This window comes from Pinus tabuliformis, chromosome 9, assembly GCF_031772625.1.
Source record: "Pinus tabuliformis cultivar Carrire ecotype Pingquan chromosome 9, CPIR1, whole genome shotgun sequence".
Classification (NCBI taxonomy): domain Eukaryota; kingdom Viridiplantae; phylum Streptophyta; class Pinopsida; order Pinales; family Pinaceae; genus Pinus; species Pinus tabuliformis.
In genome coordinates this window covers 791,654,573-791,676,163 of record NC_142307.1, presented here as the reverse complement: position 1 = coordinate 791,676,163, position 21,591 = coordinate 791,654,573, and the positions used below count along the sequence as shown (strand labels likewise).

Here is a 21,591-nt window from a genome sequence, read left to right as displayed (position 1 = left end):
ATGGATTCTCTATGATCACGGAGGAAAAACGGTTGCCACTTACGCTTGGGGTATTGCTTAAGCTTCAAATAACTAGGCTAGGGCATATGACTCTTGTGTGCAATTATTTTGGCTAAAAAGTCCAAGGTAAACTTGTAGTTACCATTACCCGAATCAAAAAAAGAGGAAAGCCCGTTCTTCAAATCCTCATATTACCATGTGAAGCGAGACTTGAACCTTGTGGTAAATTTCTAGGCTAGTAAAGTAACTGAACTAAGTATGGGTGTCTACATAAAAAATGGGGGGTATTATAGTTGTATTATCCCCTAAGATTCAAAATGGCATGGCACATCAATCATCATTCAACAATAAACACTCCAACATCCAACAGCTAGCACATCAACTCATTTGAATGAGAATAGGAGCATCGAGTACAGCCCCATGCCTCCACAGCATGTCTGTTATTAACATTGTTTCAATTATTGAATGGCTTGGTCTGAAATGTTGTTGACTTAGTGCGATAATGGAGAATTTGGGCTATGGAACTGGATCAAAGGCAGTCTAGATTTGGAGATGGCCAACCCCTTGGGAAGTGTTGACTCCACTCTTGGCTGGTTGTCGATTCTAGATTCAAATTTCCAAACCGGGGAATCTGCCATGGGAAGGCAGCAGAGGTTGCAGGTCTGGATTATGGGAAGGTGGTTATAGCACTTTTTGTGGGAAGTTCTCTGATTTATAAGTTGTCTCCTTTTCTGTTTGGTTCTCCTTGTGTATATGTTTACTCCTAGGATTGTCTCCATCGGGGCACATTGTGGGGAAAGTTTAGGCTCTGGGTTTTACTCTATCTTCAAGTATCAAAGCGAGTGCAGGACTTCTGGTTGCTTCTTCCCTGCTCAGTTGGGTAGAGATATTTACTCTAACCCTGTCATATCTTGTCTAGCTTGGATAGCAGAGATGGCATGCATGTAGAAAAAAGACATTCTAGAATTCAGGAGAATTTTGAGAAGGCATGAAGAAAGCATTCAATCCACCAGGAGTTCATTGTTCTTAATGACAAAAAAATGCATGAAAATGAGCACCATCATGTCTCTCAGCATGCCAACATCATGAGTTCATAGGTCCATCAGAAGAAAAGTATTGATATTTTAGAAGCTGAACGTAATACTCTCTGGAATCTGGCTCTAAATCTATAAAAAGACTCCTTATCCAAAGCCTCAAACAACAGGATATCAGACAATTCTGCTCAGGCTGATCTCAAAGAAGATGAAACACTCCACCAATTGAAGGAACCAATGGACATTGAACAACGGACTCCACCCCCTCAGACATTGGTCAGGAGGATGAAAATAGTAGCCATGTTTTCTGTTAATTAGTATGTTTTTCCATGTCATAAGGATCCTCGGTTTTTTGGTCAAACAAGCTGCTCGCAGGGAAACTTGGAATGTATATCATATAGTCTCTCGTGAACTACTTCTTTTAGCAGCAGGGCCATGATTATTTTGTTTTGTGAAACACTGGAAAGTCTAATGTATCTGCTGATAGCCTGGCTACAGCCTTTTATTCTGATATAATGAAAATATTTTTGGTTCCGGTTTTAAAAAGGAAAAGAAAAAATGGTTGCAGTAATAAAATGCAGTTGTTGTACCATCCATCCACTCTATTTGTTGTTAATTGCCAGAACTTTCTTCAATATGGTGGAAGTGGTCTTTTTCCCACGACCTAATACAACTTCCAATATAGGGTGCAGTTGTTGTACCATAAATCCACTCCTTTTGTTGTTAATTGCCAGAAGTTTCTTAAATATAGTGGAAGTAGTGTTTTTCCCTCGAGCTAATTCAAATTCTTAAAAATGAAATTGAGGTTAAAGTACAAGTAGGTGAATATAGAATTAAAACCCTAGTCGGCTGTCATTGATGTGAAATTTTACCAAGTCCACTTTGCAATGCAGGGTGTCAAGCAAAGGAAAATGTGCAGAACCGGCAAATTCTTAAAACAACAGAACCCGCTGAATGCTTGAAACTAAATTGGTAATACATACCACATATCAATTTCTTTTATAATGCCGAATTTTCCCCACGATTCTGTAACTGGTCCCTTCGCCGCCTTCTCTTTATGTTCTTTTTTCCTCTTCTTCTTCTCATGCCTCTTCTCCTCCTTCTCCTTGTGCTTTTTCTTTTTCTTTTCCCTTCGCTTCCTGCGTCTGTACTCCTCCGAGGAGGAGGCTGAAGGAGATGAAAAAGAAGCAGATTGATCGCCCTCGCTCTCGCTGTCTGTGTGATATCTGCTCCGCCGTTTTTTCCTGCTCTTTTCATCTTCTTCGTCGTCGCTATCATGGCGACGCCGATGCCTATGCCTCTTCCCCATTGGAGCCTGAAAATGAAGAACCTGAGAAGGCCTTCGACGTAAGACCGTTAAACACGACACGAGCTTGTAAGAAGTGTTCGACTGCAAATACAAAGTAGCAGTTGCTCAGAAACGCCTTTCGATTGTGAAACAAATGAGAGCCTGGCAGGCAAGAGAGAGTGTCATATGAAAACAAATAATCTGGTTAAAAAACATCTGTAATATGATTCATTTGTTTTGGATGGGCTGAATGAGTCACTCAGCACAAAATATTCCAAATGGAAGATCAAGGGCTACAAATACGGACATGCTCCCAAAGCCCTCTGCTTAGTCACTACAATATTGAGTGATTTGTTGTTAGAGCATTTATTTTTATTTTTATATTTTTTAATTTATTTATTTAATGTAATGGTCCCATAGCGGGTTGTAAGCACACATTATTCGGTTTAAGTTTTGAAGTTTGCACTAGCAAACTTAAAGGATCGAACTTGAGTCTCGTAACAAAGGGCTAGCGAACTCGAGAGGGGATTTGACCAATCAAGTTATCTATCTATTTTCTTTGATGAGTAGTATAACAAAATTCTTTGTCTTTTCATAGGATGGGGTGGTTGTTTCAATTGAATGTTATTCCCTCCACCCAGTTTCAAATTTTTAGGGGGACACCATGGCCCGTCATAGTAAGGCAGGAAGGATAGGCGTCTCATTGGAGTCTCGGATCACAGCTCTAGTTTTTGGTGGCCTCCAGACGTATAGGCGTCCCATAGGAGTCTGGGATTCCGGCTCCAGTTTTTGGTTATCTCCGAACATCTATGTCCTACGCTGAACTATGAATTTTTGATATATGTGGCTTGTCGTTGTTGCATATATTTGAGGCGGTTGCTACTTCCAATCAACCATTAAGTTCAAAATAAATTAATAATAATAAATAAATAAGAGTATTAGAAAGTTATTTCTCGAGTTGTATTACAAGATTGAGTGGTTGGTATAAATATCCCTCCACACTATTTCAAATTTTAGGAGGGAATTTTGGCTCATTATAATAAGACTTAAAGAGTAGGCTAAGCCATAAATAATTTGGGTTACGGACTATTGGATATACTATTAGTATTATAGTGGGAGTGGTTACTCCAATAAATTATTGATTAACCATAGTAAATAAATAAATAAAACAAGAAAAAAATATTACAAAACTACAACATTGGCTCATTTGTTGAGTCTATTATTTATTAATTATATATCTAACTTATTTTTTTCTGGAAAATGTATCAAAAAAATATTATTAGTATATCGATATTGGGGTTAACCAAGGTTGCCCACTGTCTCCTACCCTTTTTGGTTTATATATCGACGAGCTTGAGCAGTGGTTAAATTCGCAAAGGGGTGATGGTATCTATTTGGGCAAGTTTGTTATAAGGTTTCTTTTGTATGCAGATGACCTTATTCTAATTGCTAAATTGGTTCTTGGGTTGCAAGAGCACTTACTATCCCTTGAGTATTTTTGTAAAAGTGTGGGGATGCAAGTCAATATCAGCAAAACAAAGGTAATGATTTTCTCTAAAAAAAGAAAACATAACCAGCATAAGTTCTACTTTGAAGGCAACATTCTGGAAGAAGTTGCAGATTACAAATACCTCGGAATTGACTTCAACAAAAATCTAAGTTGGGATGGTTGTAAAAGAAAAGAACTTTGGGGAGTTGGAAAGCATTTTATGCTTTTCAAAATAGGTGTAGAGAGGCAGAGTTATGGGACTGGAAAACCACTCAAACTCTTTTTGGGCTTCTAGTGATTCTGGTGATTCTCTTTGGTTGTGAACTATGGGCCAACAGTACATCTGAGATGCAATGGAAACAAATTGAGAAAATTCAGAAATGTCTGATTACAAACAAATTCAAGATTAAAAGTGCAGTTCCTTATGCTATCTTGTTAAGTGAAACAAGGGTTGCTCCTATTGAAGCAATTGTTATGGTGCGAGTCAGAAGGTATTTAATTAAAATTGAGCAAATGGAAGAGACATATTGTGCAACAGAAAAAAAGACTTGGATGCAGCAAAATAACAAATGGTTTAATAAATGGGGTATTTGCTTGAAGACGTGTTCCATAAACAACAAAGAGATAACAACTTTTGTTATGGATAAGTTCCACAAGCGTACTTGGGATAAGGAGCTAGGAAGAAAGAAAAAATACAATATTGAAGTGTTTAATCCCACTCATAGTCATCAACCAAAAGCATACATAGAGACCAATATCTCTTGGAGAACCAAAAATCTCATTGCCCAATTAAGGACTAATTCTCATCAACTCCATTGTGAAATGGGACGCTAGAAAAGGTCAAAAGAAGTGTGGGAGGAAAGAGTATACATTTTTTGTTCTTCTAGAAAAGTGGAAACAAAAAAACATTTCATTTTAGAATGTGAGACCTTCAAAGACAACAGGGAAAGTTATGTAGATATGTTGTCAGCTAGCTCTTGGGATAATCTCTTTAGCGAGTGGTTTGTTGAGAACCTGGGAGCATTTATTGTGAGGCTTCACAGAAAAAGGGTCGAATACATCAAGCAGATGAAGAAGCAATGTGTCCCATAGGCTATCTTTAGCCTCGTGGATGTTAAAATAATTTTCTTTCTTTCTTTCTTTCTATATCAACTTCAATGTCTTACGGATGAGTGGTGGTGTGCATTAATGTGGCATGTAATCTTGATCCCTTCACCCAAGTTTTGGATGTTTTTATTCAATGTCTATTTGATGGATTTTCATATTGCAAGGCAGTGGTGTAGTTCTCTAAATTGGAGATCTAATCGATGTTTACAAGGTGGTTGCTTGCGGCATATATTAATTTGACCTTTAATCTTAATCACCTTACTCCCATTCATATGCTCTGATTTAATGTCTACCCACTAGAGTTTTGTACTGCAAGGCACTGAAGGAGTTTTCAAAATCTATGTTCATTTATTTCTTTGTTTTTGTGAATGTCAAAAATTAGGTTGATTTCTAGTCAAATTGAATAGCTTATGTTGAAGAAAATTCTATCGGGTTTGGTTGCACAAGATCTCTAAAATAATTTATCTTTCCAATAATTATGAAAACTTTATGATCCTTAACTTTGGTGCAATAGATCTAGCATGATTATGGTGTTCTTTATCATTTTGGTTGCATTAGTGTCCCATAACCCCAAGTTTTTTAATATGCCTTGCAACCCACGTCAATGAGGCTTGTGATGAGTGAATAGGCATGGAAAACTTAGCAAATGAAGCATTGTGGAATTGTAAATGAACTTTGTAATGATTTAAAGTATAGGGTGTGATGGGGAAAACAAGCACATTAAGAAGATAGAAAAGGGAAATTACATTGACATGGAAAATGAATAGGCAACTTTGCAATCAACATATACAATCAAAATGAAAAGTTCAAGTATACATTGATGTAAATTTAGATAGGAAAAGTTCAAGGATACATTGATGTAATTTTAGATGGTGTAATGTCCCTTTGTTTTAATTAATTAAAGCATAGCAAAAAATTCTTAATAAAAAAAAAAAAGCATTAAAAGTCAAATATAGTCATTAAGAGTTCAAGAATATAAAGATGTAACTTTTGATAATGTCATTAAATAGGCATTAAAAATGTACCCAAGTTCTAATTCATCCAAACAAAATAGGCATTGAAAATCAAATATTATCACCACTGCAAAAATGCTTATAATTTTAACCACCTTTCATTATCAATCTCTCTAATTTCAATAAACAATGAGTTTGGTACAAGTATGAGCAACTTTATGTACAGTTTTTTGGGTTAGGACGCTCATTATTTATTGCTAATAAACACCAAAACTCAAAAATCCAATATATTGAGACATTTCTTAAGTTCACTTATTGCTTAAATGAAAATGAGATGAAGACAAATTATTGAACCACAAGTTTAGATGATACTAAACCTTATACAAAATGAATATTGATTTAGAAAATTCAGAAAATATGGACCATACGTGGGTAGTCAGTAATTTGAATGCATGTTGATAGTCAAAGGGTTATATGATGATCTATATATCAATTGTTTCAGGAGCATTAACTGTTTAGAGAATGACTTATTTGTTGATCACACATCATGGAAGTGTGTTTAAGAAGGGACATGCCACAATTGTCACAGATAGGATTGGAAGACAACAAAAGGAAAAATATGATTTGATGACTACTTGACATTTGTAGCCATATACTAAGTTGCCACACAAAAATGGATGAGCCATTATGTGGTCATTATGAAGAGGCTAGGCTAGTATAAATAGTCAATTGTAGCTTCCAAATAGTAATGACACTAATAAAGCATTTTCTTGCCCTCTTAAGAAGGAAAAGTTTTACAAAGACACCTTGTAACACTAACCTTAATTCATTGGTAAGGATAGAGACTAGACAACAATGTTGGTTCTTATCAAATTTCTTTCATAAAAAATATCATTTATATTTAAGATAAATAGTTGTTTGTGAATGATAAGATATGATCCCTCAATTAGATATCCTATCTATGGAGCCAAGAAGTAAAGCCTTTATTCTATCTAAGCAATAATTGCTTTGAAAATTTATAGGCCTTTAGCATATCCCAAAAGCAATGGAAACATGGGTAGTAGAGGAATGGTCCCCAAGTTAGTGGACATGTAATATCGTTTTCTTTTGGCCATGGTTATTATGTCTTTCTCTTTTTAAATAAGGAAGGGTGGGTCTTGATATTCAATCTAGGCCATAGTTCACCTTGTTGACCCTTGATTTTAATCCAAAATGGGATATTATAGTAGCCCCGATGTGGCTTAAATTACTTCATCTTTCATTAATTTTCTAGGACAAATTCTTTCTTAGTAAGTTTGGAAACAAATTAGGTCATTTTATTGACCAGGAAGAACCAAGAGGGAATCTATATTCTTGTGCGAGAGTATGTATGGATGTGGAATTGGATAAGGAACTCTTAAAATCATGCAAAACAATCTAGATGGGTGGAACTACCATCGAGTGCTATATTATGAGTAGATTCCATTTAAGTGCTAAAAATTATCAAAAAATCCAAGAGAGCATGCCTCCTTCAAAGCAATAGTCAAGGAATAAATATGATTTAAAGAAGGTTCTGAGCAAGTTAATATTGGGTGTGTGTTATATTATTTGCAAAACTTATATGCACCACAAACAAAGGGGGGCTCGAGGGCAGTGCCCCAAAAGGAATTTTTTGGGTAGTTTTGCGCATGGTTTTATGCATGGTGATTTTGCCCATGGTTTTGTAGATCCGGTCAAAGGAACTACATATATGTTCTAATCTAGGGTTAATGGATTGAGGGTTTATGAATGCTTTAGCATGTATATACTGAATTGTAACATTGAAAGAAATATAATGAAAAATCAATCTAGTTTTCTTGGTTTTGGGTTCCAAGAGAAAAAAAATAAAAATAAAAATAAATAAATTTGTATATTTTATGTTCTCTCCATTTTATATTTTATGTTTTTTAAGAATTCATTTGTAAGTGTTATCTGTACAGGGTTAAAACCTTAAGTTAATAAGTTTTCAATGAAAGGGACCATCTCATTCGAGGTCATCACAAGAGTATCTACCATGTAAATAAATAACAAATTTAAGTTATTATGAACTTAGAGGGAACATAAAATCCTAAAAATATAGAGAAGGAAGTTGAAGAGAAGTGAAAAATATATCTTAACTTTGAACCATCTCATCCTAGGAATGGTACAAATCCATCTCCTAAATCCAATAGCCAATTCCCAAGAAGAAGAAGAGGAAGCATAAGAAGGAGAGGACAATGAAGAAGATGTGGAGGAAGAAGAAGAGGAATATAAGGAAGAAAAGGAAAAAGAGTGGGGAGGACAATGAAGAAGATGTGGAGGAAGAAGAAGAGGAAAAAGAGTAGGAAGAAAGGGACTCATGTTAGGAAGAAGAAAAAGAAGTGGAGACAAAAGTGCAAACCCATTGTTAGCCCTCTCAATCTTTCTCCTTTTCCCAAGTCCTAAAGAATGCTCTAAATCCCTCCCTCGTACAACAAAGGGGAGGAAATCCTATTGAGTTTGGATAGCTCATGAGGAAAAAACAAATATTCACTTGGACATCATGCAACTCTTAATTTTTCTCCTAAGATAATTATGGCATGTTTTTGTATTTAACTCTATAATCAATTTGTGAGAATTTATCCATGTACTCAAGAAACTAGTATGAAAAGCCTATAAAAAAAATTGATTTATGTCCCCTCTATTCTGTAAAGGGAGGTCGGGAATCTACAAGATTCCCAATTAGCACAACTTGTATGACTGTTGTTATCTATGCTACAATGCTTTCTATAGTAAAATATTTTTTTGTTTTGATAATAAAAAAAATAGAAAAAATAAGGGATATGATGTGGAAAGATGTGGGAGAATCCAAAGCACTTTTGATTGAAACAAAGAGTTTGTAACCAGATCAATGTCTAAAAGGTGGGAAAAGAGTGTAACTACGAAGTTTGAAATCCGAAAAGTTCAACAAATGATAGTAAGAATATATACAAATCTAAAGGCGAATTAGCTATGTGTTAAGGAGTCACTCACTTCAAATTGCAACTATTCAATGACAAATTCACAATTCTAGCTTCATTTACAAATAATATTCTAAAAAAATCCCAAGAGTTCATTCATATTCAAAATCAAAGATACATGGATCACCATGCACAATACAAACCTTTTTTATTGAATTAGGTTCTTGCCTCATAAAATGATAATCACAAATATTGCATCTTAAAACATACTTATATATTAGATTGGAGGTGTGAAAGGGTATTTGTAAGGCCCTAATTTTGAATGGCTTTGAGCACCTCTCCTGCATGATCACCTTGGTGGTCATTAACCGAAAAAATTGGAAATGATGAAAGGTTAATTCCTAGAAGAGTTAGTTTTGGGTGCCCTTACACAATGGTAAGAGACAACATGGACATGTCAAGCATTCTCGTTGATATTGTGCCATTGTATATCTTAACAATTTGCATTAGTTGGATGCAGTAATAAAAGCTTGGAAGGGAACTTGGTGACGAAAGTTAGAGGGGGTTTCCATGGGAAATTTTGATCGTATCCATGCACTATGCATGATCAATAATAATGGCATTGAGAGGTTGATTGGCTTGGATGTTTATACTACATGAGGACCAAAGGAGTCAAGTGGCCCACACTTGGGAGTTACAGTGGATAGAAAAAAGTGCTTTTAGGCACAAGTATCCATGGAGCACAATCATCTGATGTGCTCATTAGGCACATTTCCACTAGATGCACTTACATGCATTGTCGGGTGCAATTGGGCACAATTGGGTGGAGATGGATGGACTTAGATGTGTTCTGATGGACTTGGTGGTAGTTAAGTAGATTTGGATTAACTTAGAGTAAGTTAGATGAATTTGGATGGACAAGGGCAAGTTGGATGGACTCAAACAAACTCCAATGGACTCCAACAAACTCAAATGAACTAGATGGAATTTGACAGTCTCAAATGAATTGGGCAAACTTGGGTTGAGTTGGATGGACATAGACAGACTCTAACAGACTAAGGTGAAATTCGATAAATTGAGTGAACTTGGGCCGAGTTTGACACACGTGGATGGACTAGGTTGAGTTGAAAAAACCTGAATGATCTAGGTACACTTGGGCCAATTTGGGCTAAATTGGCAAAATTTGGGTGCACTGCTAAGCACAATTGTTCAACATTGATGATTAATGGACAAGTCCTGAAAATAAGAAAGTTGAAAAATGACACTCAGGTCCACCTTAGAGTGAAGGGGCTTGCATGTGCAAGGTAAGTATCATATTAAAGGAGGTTTCCTTAAAGTGCCAAGGCAAGAAGTGATGATCATTCATAAAAGAGTGTAAAGGAGCTTGGTGATTGTGCTAAGTTTAGGGTTAGACATAATAGGGTGAACTGTGCTTACTGAGTATGAAGAAGAGGAAGAGAGGACCTATATGACTTGGAACATTGGGATCAAGAGATTTGTCACTTTCACTAGGCACATGTGGTGAAGTTTGAGCAAGCTAGTGCATTAGCCTAAGCTTCAATTCAGAAGTTGTAGACTTTTACACGCCAAGTAAAGACTCAGGCATTATATAAGTTAGGATCATTCAAGAGGAAGGATGCCCAAGATGGCAATGAAAATGACATTACAACAAGGAAGAAATCAAAATTTCCTTAATCCAAAAGTAAGAAAGTTTCTTGTTTCCTTTGTTACTAAATCATTTTACAATAGATTGTCCTTTGAAGAAGAAGTTGGAATATTTGGAAGTAGTCCAAGAGTAGTCAATTTTGAAGGAAAAGCCAACAACCTTGGGAGGAGCCAAACTATAGCAAACTTTAAAGACAAAATTGAAGGTTATTGATGCATTGATGGTAAATTTGGGTAAGTCCTTAGAAGAAAGTCAGGAACAACACTTACTAAGGTAAATCCCATTGCAGATACCATGTAGTGCATTTCGTTGTAGTTGTTGGAGGCATCCTTGGTAGCCACTTGTCATCTTCCATTCATTCATTAAAGGCACATTTGGCTTGTGGCCTAGGGGCATGTGGCAGAGCCTAATTGATTTGTATAGGTACTATGTTTAGTGAAAAAAGAGACAAAGGACGAGGTATTTTTTCAGAAGGATGAAACTCATGATGTTAGTCATCCATCCTCTTCTTCACATTGATGAGAAATATAAGAATTGGAAAGGAGGCATTAATGCATGAGTGTCTTGAAGAATATGTTGAGTTGTATGAGGCAAATCAATATATTTGAGGAATAGGTTATGACACTTCCTTGTGCAGTAATGGTGGTGCCAAAGCAATGGGCACTTGCTTGCAGGAGAAGGGTAATCCAGTTCTAAGTCTACGAATGGAGACAATGAAGGAGTTGACAAGAAACATATGCATTCAACTTGGATGGTTCATATAGTAAAGCAAACCAAGTTGACAAGGAAACCTAGGATGAGTGAAAACACTCCTTGGGTAGTTTGAGGGTGACTGTTAGGATGACCTAAACTCAGATGAGATTGTTGGTTGAAGGTGACAAAAGTATTGGTGTGGAAATGCCTCTCTTAAGAGATATGAAAGTTTTTCAATTGACTTATCTCCCTTAGGGGACTTTAGATAAATTGTTGGAGTGTTTAATGGTAGTGGTTTTGATGTCCATTTGACACCCTCTCAATGGCTATAGATCTTAGCATTGTTGGGTTCTTTAATTGTTGTTCAATAAACCATGTTTACCTGTCAATACGATTCGTAAACTTATGAGTTGCAAACACAATATATGTAGGCAACGTGATGAATTCTAAGTTACCCTAATCATTTGCAAGGTGAAGAAACTATTCTATGATCTATCCAAATCGAAGAAAAATGTTGCAAAGAAGAAATCTCAGGCACATTCACAAAATTGATATTGAGTATAACTAGGATTCATGAACTTTTTATATCATGTCACAAATTATTTAACTCATGCATTAACCTAGTCTTATCTTTTAATGTTGGTCAACAAATGTTCAAGATATTTGTGCATGGAAGAAACCAAAATGTAAAGGAACATGTCACTTTTGAAAACCAATGATTAATCTCTTGTTTGAAATCTCCTTACAGGCTCGAGATGCATATTTTTCACTTAATTCATTTAAGCTTATCATCGTCAAAACAAAGGTTAGACTTAGATACCAAAGAATTGTAAACATTGCTTGTAATCAAATGAAACATAATATTGTAATGTAAAATGAGATATCATTGAAACAAATTATTTGAAAAACGTAACGAAATTGGTGATCCGAATTTAAACAGGAACGCAACAAGTTATAGATATAACCATAAATACAAAGATGCAACAGAAATAATACTTCATTTCATTAATGTAAAATATTGAAATATGCCTAGTAATAGAAATGGAAATAAACTAGCTCGGGCGATGGTAACTTATCCCTGAGAAGAGATGTGGAAGCTGCATGCCTTCGAACTGCCTTACGATGAGGCTCAAGGGCCTTTTTATTATTGAACAATAAGAGAAAACCCTAAACAACCAAAACCCTAACTCGAGGAGATGTAACACCAAGAGTTTATGGGCCCCGTTGGGGTTAGTTGGACATCCAACTTCCTAGGGTTGTGACTTGGTCATATTATCTCAGTTTGACATGCATGATACCCCGTTGGAAAGATCTCTCTGAGGAATACGACGAAAAAGATGATTTTATCAAAAAATCGCTAACAATATATTGCCAAAAAAACGTCGTTTAGGGCCTCAAAATGGCTCCGAAAGTTTAGGACTCGAAAAGCTGCTAAAATAGTAAACTGTGACAATTAAGGAAACTGAAAGAAAAAAAAATGGTGGGGGTCCAAGTGGAATTGGCGGGTGGCCACCAATATCCACCTGAATCAATTGGATATTAGTCCTTGTGGAAATAATCTCACAAAAGCACGAAGTATAGGTTTTCTGTGTGCTTTTGCAATGGTAGAGAGTGATTGATCTAGATCCAAATAGGAAGTAAAACAATCAAAATTTGAGCTAATCATAAGGGGATAGAAAAATAATGAAAGTAACAACATATTACTTATGTGAAAACTCAAATGCATTTTCTCGAGAACAAGACAAGTAAATATTTCAAGTGATCTAAGCACACAAAGCTATTACAACAATCAAATCAATTATAATGAGTCAACTGGAATGACTTAAACACTAAAAAGAAATAAAACCTTAGATCATAGATACAAATAACTTAAGTCAAAATAAGGGATAGCTTTGTGTTTCGACTAATTGGCCCTTCCAAGCTAGGAAACAAGTTATCTTCTTGCGGGTGCAACAAAACATCACAACAATACCATTAATTAAAAAATCATATTTATATTATGAAAAGTCTCTTCAAATCACAAAAATATTGGTACATACATATCACATTATAGTAATAACTTGCATAGGCGGTTTTGCATATCTATCCAACAACTATTGACAATACTAACAACAACCTTATTCTCCTTATTTGCCCTCGACTTATATCATAGAGTGAGAACAAATGTGGACGATAACAATTACAGGGATTAATGCCTGAAGAAACCTATGCGTGAACTAAGGGAAAGACTCCATATTGCCAACTCGGTCTTCAAAACCCATGTGATTGATTTTCATTTGGGCAAGCACATATTTTCCAACCATCGAATTTGGGTGCCAGAGATAACTTGAAAGTGCCAAATTGAAACTAAACAATTCATCATAAGCAAGATTAGTTTTAAAAAACCCACCTTAACCTACTAAAGACTTTAGGAAATGGAATAAAATAAGAAATAATTACCTCTAGATGGTTGTTAAAGGGTTTTAGGCTCAAAGACGTAGAAATCTATGGTAATATAGGTAAATTCCAAGTAAAATATAGGATGTAAATGGAAAATGAGGTAGTAGATTATGTCCAAATGAGAGGCCAACACCTAAGAGTTGGTAGTGGAGCCTAGGGGCAACAAGAAAATATGCAAAGATTAATGAAGAAGTTAGAGTGTTGAGTTGTAGGAGATGACTTGATTGTTTGGAAGTAAAGGTGTTGATCGTGCCCTGGTCGAATATAGTTGTACATAAAGATTGAAGGACAAAAGGAAGTGATAATTCAAGGCATGAAGAAGTGCATTGATATGGTTGGGCATAATAGTTGGATTGGTCACCCTACCAATTCAAGACATGGAGAGTTTAATGTATGGAAGCATGGTAGAATGTGTTAAGAGTATTAATGCATCGGTATATTTGGATGGTGCAACACTTGGACATTTTGATGATCATCTTAATGAAGGTTTCATTGTAATAGTAGTGTTAGACTTTTTAGCCACAACAGGAGGCAACAACAAAAATAAGACATCCAAGAGGCATTGTTGGAAGAATCTGGGCAAAGGCACTTATTCAAAGGATGAACCAGATAGTGAGCACTTGCATAACGATTTTGGCATGGACAATGCAAATTAGTTGAAGAAGTAAATTGTGGCATGCATGGTTATGGGTAGCAAACTTGGAGGAAAATAGGTCCCCGAGGAATTTTTCGGGGAAGAAAACAAATTTTAGTGGGGGAGGATGTAAGGCCTTAGCCTTAAATAACTTCAAGCACCTTAGTTGTGTGATCCCCTAGGTGGTCATTGACCTACACAAATGGACATAATGAAAATCTTAGGGCAAGAAGGGTTGGATTTGGGTGCCCTTACATAATGCCAAGCCACCATGGACATGTCAAGTGCCTCACTCAAATTGGACACACTGTAGACCTTAACACCTCTTGCAATAGTTAGATGCACTTGGCAAGGAAAGGAAAAGGGGGTTACCATGAACAAGCTCATTTGCAAACATGCACTACATATGATGAACAAAATTGGCATAAAGAGCTTGGGTGCTTGAATTACATTTGGACAAAAGGAGTCGAGCAACCCACACTCAAGGGTTGCAACAAATGAAAAAATTGCCTTAATCACAAGTATCCATGGAGTGCAATCATGGGATATATTTGTGGGGTGCACTTCCACTTGGCACACATCCACTAGATGCACTTGGGTGCATTGTTGGGCACAATTAAGTGGTGGACCCAAAAAAACTTGGGCATGGCTCACTAGATTTGGATTGACTTAGATCGATTTATACATACTTAGATGGACTAGGTTGAGTTTGACGCACTCTGATAGACTCACATAGACTTTAATTAATTGGGAGAACTTAGATGGCCTAGGCCAGACTAGATAAAATTGGATAGACTTGACAGACTTGGGCCAACTTGGGTGGACTTAAGTTAACTTGCGTAGACTTGGGAAAAATTGGGTGGATTACCAAGCACACTTGTTGGATGTGTGATAATCAGTGGATAAGTCACCAAAAGAAACAATTGGATGAATAACACTTGGGTCCACCTTAGAGTGAAGGGGCTTGCAAGTGCAAGGAAAGTCTCAAATAAAAGGAGGATACCTCAAAAGTGTTTAGGTAAGAAGTGATTATCATTCACAAAAGAGTGTAAAGGATCTGTATGATTGTGCTAGGTTCAGGGTTAGGCATAGTAGCGTGAATTACACTCGCTAGGTGAGAAGAAGAATAATAAGACAATATTCATGAGAAGAAAGACTATAATTGCTTCAAGGGTTGGATTATGCAAATGTTGGCAATAGGTAGAAGGCTATATGCCTTAGACTCATTACCCAATTGGAATATAGTTACAAGTAGGAGGTTGCAACTTCCTTGTTATATATTTGTGAAAATCTACATATAATAAAGTTAAGGCACCTACCGTTGCGTCCCACTTACATGTGTGTTGTGGACTCTCTATAATTTTTGGATGTTACTATTCCTTTCCTTGCTTCGTGTTGGCTAAATGTTGAATATTGGTTATGCGTTAAAGTATTGTTGGGATGTTTTTGTTGGAAATTGGATAAACTAGTGTTTTCCATGTGTTTCACGACATAGAGTAATCACCTCTTGTGGATTCTTATATATGGCTATGAGATTGTTGACTAACACCTATGGGTTTTTGTCTAACAACAATCGTGATTCCTAACAAGTGGTATTAGAGCATAGGTCACAAGTTCAATACACACCTGACTCACGTGGGGGGGAGATAGTTGAACACTGGAAAAACTAGCGATCCCCGTGTGTTTTGTGACACGGACTAACTACCTCTTGTGGATCCTTATCTTTGGTGATGCGATTGTTACTAACACATGTGAATTTTGGTCTAATGACAATCAGGATTCCCAATAGTTTTAAAGGCCATGGTTGGATGTGTGCCCACTGTTGAATGAACTTGGTTGAGTAGGAATTGTTTTCATTTGACATATTGCAACTTAAGGTAAAGTTATGGATATACCTTAAGCAAAATGGTATATTTTTGTTGTAGTAGGTAAGCCCTTATAGTAGAGGTAACACAATGTCACACAACCTTAGGTGGTTAAATGGACTTGGGAGAAACTCAATTTTCCAAAGAAAATTTTGGTAGATTATAAGTCTGCAACAATATCTTTCTAAAATAACTAAGTTATCCATGATGCCCTATATCAAAACAATCAAGATGAAGGAATTGCTATAGTAGAAGATAAATTACAGAAGATTGATTTTTTGAAGAATGACATCTTAATTGATTGTGAGATATCGTAAAGAAAAACTTTCAAACTTTGTAGGAGAATTAGGGTGGTGGTCTTTCTATAACTTATTAGTATGGAAAGAAGTGTCTACTTCATGAAAACAAAATCAAAATTAACTCTTGTTTCTTGTTACAAATGCTCCAAACTAGAGGTATATTACAAATTTACATGAATTGGTGCATGGCCACATTGCCATTCCATACAAGTTTTAAAATTCTAAATTCAAACTCAAACACAAGTATTTACAAGTCTATTCAAATTTGATTGGAAATGTTTTACATTCTACAAGATATATATGCTTAGTAAAAGTATTTATTGACTTGTAACAATATTCTAAAATGATCCATTAAATTTCCAAACAACAAATGTTGCACATGTATTGCAATATACTATTTGAACACCTTTTAGAGTAAAGTAGATTCATTGTTCTATGATTACTAAGGCAAAATCCAAATGTAGTCTATCACAACAAGATTGAACATTTATATTCATCAAATCTTAAGATTAAATCTATCCTCATTCCCGAAGCCTAATTACATGTTAGTGAATCTTAAAAGTATCATAATGTAAACAATTGTGTCCACCCCCATAATGCAATTAAAATTCTCATACTACCTTTAATAAATTCTAAAGTTCTTTAAGAAATAATAAAAAGTGAAAACAAATTACATTCTTTAACATTGCCAAGCATATGCCCTGTTATATGCAAAGACTAAAAAATTGAGTCACTAAATGTCTTTGTGAAGGCACTACACAAAATGGATTTTCCTATATAATGTAATGCATACCCTCTAGACCAATTTCTAAGAATGAAAAAATGATATAGTACATTGTTATAACATCATGACAAGGGAACAAAATTGTAAAGCCAAAATAGAGCTTATTGTCATCAAAGAAACACAACAAAGAATAAAGAATACTTTAAAATTTTCAAGGAATCATATTAAAGGATCCATGCATTTAGACTTATGAAATGATAAATATATGCAACTCATGAAGCATAGAAGTAAAAATCACAAAGTAATGAATAATGTACTTATCTTTTCCAAATGCTAAACACCAAGCGACTGACTCAGATAGGGCAATTTTCCACCTAATTATGGGTAATCCTCTATGGACACCATCTCCTACATGGGTTATGAAACCACCCAGGCAAAGAAGGAAAATTCAAGACTCTCTAAAGTCATTCTCCCAATCCCAAAGGGCATGGAAGTATAAGTAAACAACCAATTGTTGAATTCTTTAATTAGACCAACTTTGGCATTCACAAAACTTGCTTCATATGACATAAGGAAAAAACTTCCTTCTCTACTCAATAGTGCATAAAAAGTTCTCTTCCTTCCAATGCTCTTAATTATGTGCATAAAGAGTCCATCTATTATCCATTTTCAAGTTTAACCCCAACAAATTTCCCCTTATTTATTGAATAATTTTATTGTCAAATTTCCTTAGGCATTGTAAAGATGTCTCTACAATTAGTTTGGCCTCTCTCGTTGCATGTTATACCTTTCTTCACCTTCTCTATGCCTCTCTCTCTTCCTCCCCTATTCTTAAGGTACCACTGACTTTATTCCATGGGTTATTTAGTTACATACTATGCCAACATTCTTTTCTATGATTAAACTATGCGTTTCTATCCTTTATCCTCTTCAAAATACAGCTCTCCCTTCTCCATTTGAATTTTCCTCTTTTTTTGCATGAGTGAAAGATGGCGAGTGAGAATCCTAAATTAACTTCTTTTTATTTTACTCACATAGAGAATAAATTTCCCAAAAGTAATTGGTGATTGCATAGATCCAGGAGCTGGTTCCGTCCACTTCTCTTATCTTGAATGTTGACCATAGGCTACGATTGAGATCATAAAAGAATGAAAATTAAAGTAATGACAAGATGCATAGAAAAATAGAAGTAAGTAACTAGGCATGTAAGAATTCTCTTAGCCCCCCTCACCTTTCGCCTTTTGAGATATCATAGTCCCTTCGGGTGCTCAGGCTCAGTTGATCTAAGCTATTTTATTACTTACAAGATAACAATGTCTACAAGTATTCAAAATCGCCATGGCATGTCTACCTCATGATGTGAATAAAGTGTTTGAGAGGGTTTAAAGCAAGATATCATAGGTGGGATTGAAGAAAATAAATCAAAGTGTGTAGTCTAGTTATTCCTTTTAGAGCCTAAAATAATTACATCAAACTATTTTTTCCAAGAAAAATACTTTATAATTTTAATTGCTTTAGAGGTTTGACTTGTATAGGCCTTGGGGGAGGCCATTTCTCTCAAAGCATCAACCCATTTTCTTCTTGTTTCTCCTACGGGGAAAGAATAGAAGGTTACACAAAACACAATTCATTGTAAATGCTTTTCACCTTAGAACCCCAAGTTCTTTTTACAGGTATGAAAAGAATTTGTAACCATCTTCCTTGCCCAAGGGGTCACGATGAATGCATTCTTTTGTGGGAGAGTTCATGTCTTAGCCAATGTCTTTTCTTCATGGTTATGGTAATCAAATAACAATAGTGGGATGAAATTGGCATAATGCAATCAAGGATGGGTTGAATTGCATCTATTAAATACTTAAGGATTACCCCTATAACGAAGAAAAACAAGTTGTTGAATTGTGTTATTTTATGAATATCCATGAGGTTTTACTAGTCAAAGGGGCTCAATTGAGAACTCAGTTGCACTGGATAAAAACAAATGGTAGACCAACAAAGGATTTTTTGAAATATCTTCCAAACAAAGAAGCAAGGGAGAAAAATTCTACACTTAAAACCATGTTTGGTTATATCAATAAACAAGAGGATATCGAGAAAGTGTTTATTAACCATTACAAGACTATCTTTCAATATCAGGGGCCCATGAGGAGACCAAGTAAAAAAAAAAAATGGATGTAGTGTTATGTTACCTCTCAAAGGAACATTTAGAGGTGTGTGAGTAGGTGTTGGTGTTGAGTTTTGTCACCCAAACGTCACTCAAACCCTATCTATTTTGGTCTACTTTTACCTATTTTTGTCATATTTTCAACCATTTTGACCAAATTTACCTACAATAAAGACAAACAAGAGTATACAATCTATTTTACTATTTTCTTTTTGTTTTGTAGCAATTAACAAGTTAAAATGCTCAAAATTTTAGTTTTATCAATGTTTTCATAAATAAATTTATTTTGGTAATTCCTCATTTGTTAAGATGGTTGTAGTTGTTTCCAGCAAAATTGGGCACATGGGTTTTGATATCCACTTTCGCCAGATGTTTAATTCCCATTGGACGCAAATAAGGGGAATTGGAACCCTCCAGTAAATGCAGCAGCCAACGCAAGTACCCAACAAAAGAAACACATGGTTGAAGGGATTTGAATTTGATTTTCTTTTAGAACTTGGGACTCAAACAAGATCAACCCTTCCAGAGTTCAAATTGGCTAAAAATAGGGATAAAATCATTGCGTTGTTACCATAGGAGAGGAATTATAGATTTGTTTGTTAGATTTAAATTTGTACAAATAATCGATAGGGAATAAAAGAAAGATAGTGACAATACACGCAAAAAACTCTTGTAGTTATGTATAATTTCTTTTATTCTAGTAATATATTATTCTTGAGTTCTAGAAGCTAGTAGATTTATTTGAGCACGTGCCAAGCCTAGATGCCCCCCATGCTTTGGTCCACATTGCATTGTTTTTATGTAAACTTTTGTGCATAGATGTCTTTATCCCCACTATTCAACTTATTACTTGGTAAATAGTCTTTATTATCTTCAGTTCTTGTTAGGTATCAGTTGCTCCTTTAATTTAAAATCATACATACTTTATTTTAGTTGTGGCTTTGTTTTCTTTCAATCTTGAATCTATCATCTAACCATAATTCAAAATGGTATACAAAATATTACTATAAGCTCCACTCAATCAAACACTGTGATGAAACATTATAACTTGCAATTCTCTTAGTGAACCATAATAGATGTTGGTTGGGATATTAAGCTTAACTGCACACATTTCATTTACTTAGTTGATAGTTCTTGACTTGGTGAATGTTTGCTAGATATCCCTCTAATCATTAACTAATAGTGAAGAGAGTATTGTTGTGTGAGCCATTCAAGTAAATGAAATATTGTAACTTTATTTCCTACCATTGAAGGCATGATAAGATTTTGATTGAAGGATTTGATAGTATTTCATTTACATTTTATTGTTAAGTTAAGAGTTAGACTTTTAGTGAAATAGAATTTGAGTTGCAATAGATTAATTTTTTAAGAAGTAGATTACACAAGAAAATCTCTCTTTTTTTTAATACATTTGATGAGATTCTCACTTTGACTTTAAGAATTTATTTATGCAAAAATTAGTAGGAAAGCAACATTATAGACGATAGATAAACTAGTCCCACACATTCAATGATTGCTCTTCACAAGTTTACAAACCCTAGTTGATAAATAAATGTTCAAAACTTATCCAAAAAGTTGACCAACATTTTGGCACCATTGCAAGGAAGTGCAACTCGAATTAGTTTTAGGAATTGATAATTTGAGCATGGGGCTTTCATAGTGCAACATATTAGATGTGATTATCAAGAATAACTAACTTCGTATAGTAAGTCATTAAAATACGGCCATATCCATTAGTGTTAGTCTCAACTAACAAAATATCTCATGATTTTGAATAGTCCACATAACACTCATTGCATCGGGTGAAGCTCATAGGGGTGAAGAAGTGGAATTGATACTAGAGAAATCAATCGCATAACATCAATCATCACTTATGGTGCTTGCACCTGGTAACCATGACTTCCTAAGAGGTCACCCATCCCAAGAATCCTTTGGCTCAAGTGCACTTAACTATGTAGTTTTCCACACAATCAAGCCCACTTAGCTTGCTACCCCATTTGCAAAACCTTAGCAAGTATTGTACTATATGAACTATTCAATTAGAGTTTCCTTCACTCTTTTCATTTAAGCACGAGATTTCACAATGCAACATATTAAATATCATTTTAGGATTAACTAACTACGTAGATTAAGTCATTAAACTATGACTATATCCATGAGTGTTACTCTCAACTGACCAAATTTCACATGATTTTGAATAGTCCACATAACACTCATTGCATCGGGTGATGCTCACAAGGTTGAAGAAGTGGGATTGATACTAGCGAAATAAATCACATGGCATCAATCATCACTTCAGGTGC

General features: G+C 35.3%; 1 protein-coding gene across 1 annotated transcript in view; it reads right to left on the bottom strand.

Moving 5' to 3' along the window:
• LOC149151118 (nucleic acid-binding protein) overlaps window positions 1–2,650 on the bottom strand; it is a 357,600-nt gene extending 354,950 nt beyond the window's left edge. The window contains exon 1 of the mRNA XM_089441282.1: window positions 2,018–2,650. Coding sequence (XP_089297408.1) covers window positions 2,018–2,343 — 326 coding nt within the window. The 5' untranslated portion in view covers window positions 2,344–2,650. The remainder of the gene's footprint in view (window positions 1–2,017) is intronic.
• Between the last annotated feature and the right edge of the window lie 18,941 nt (window positions 2,651–21,591).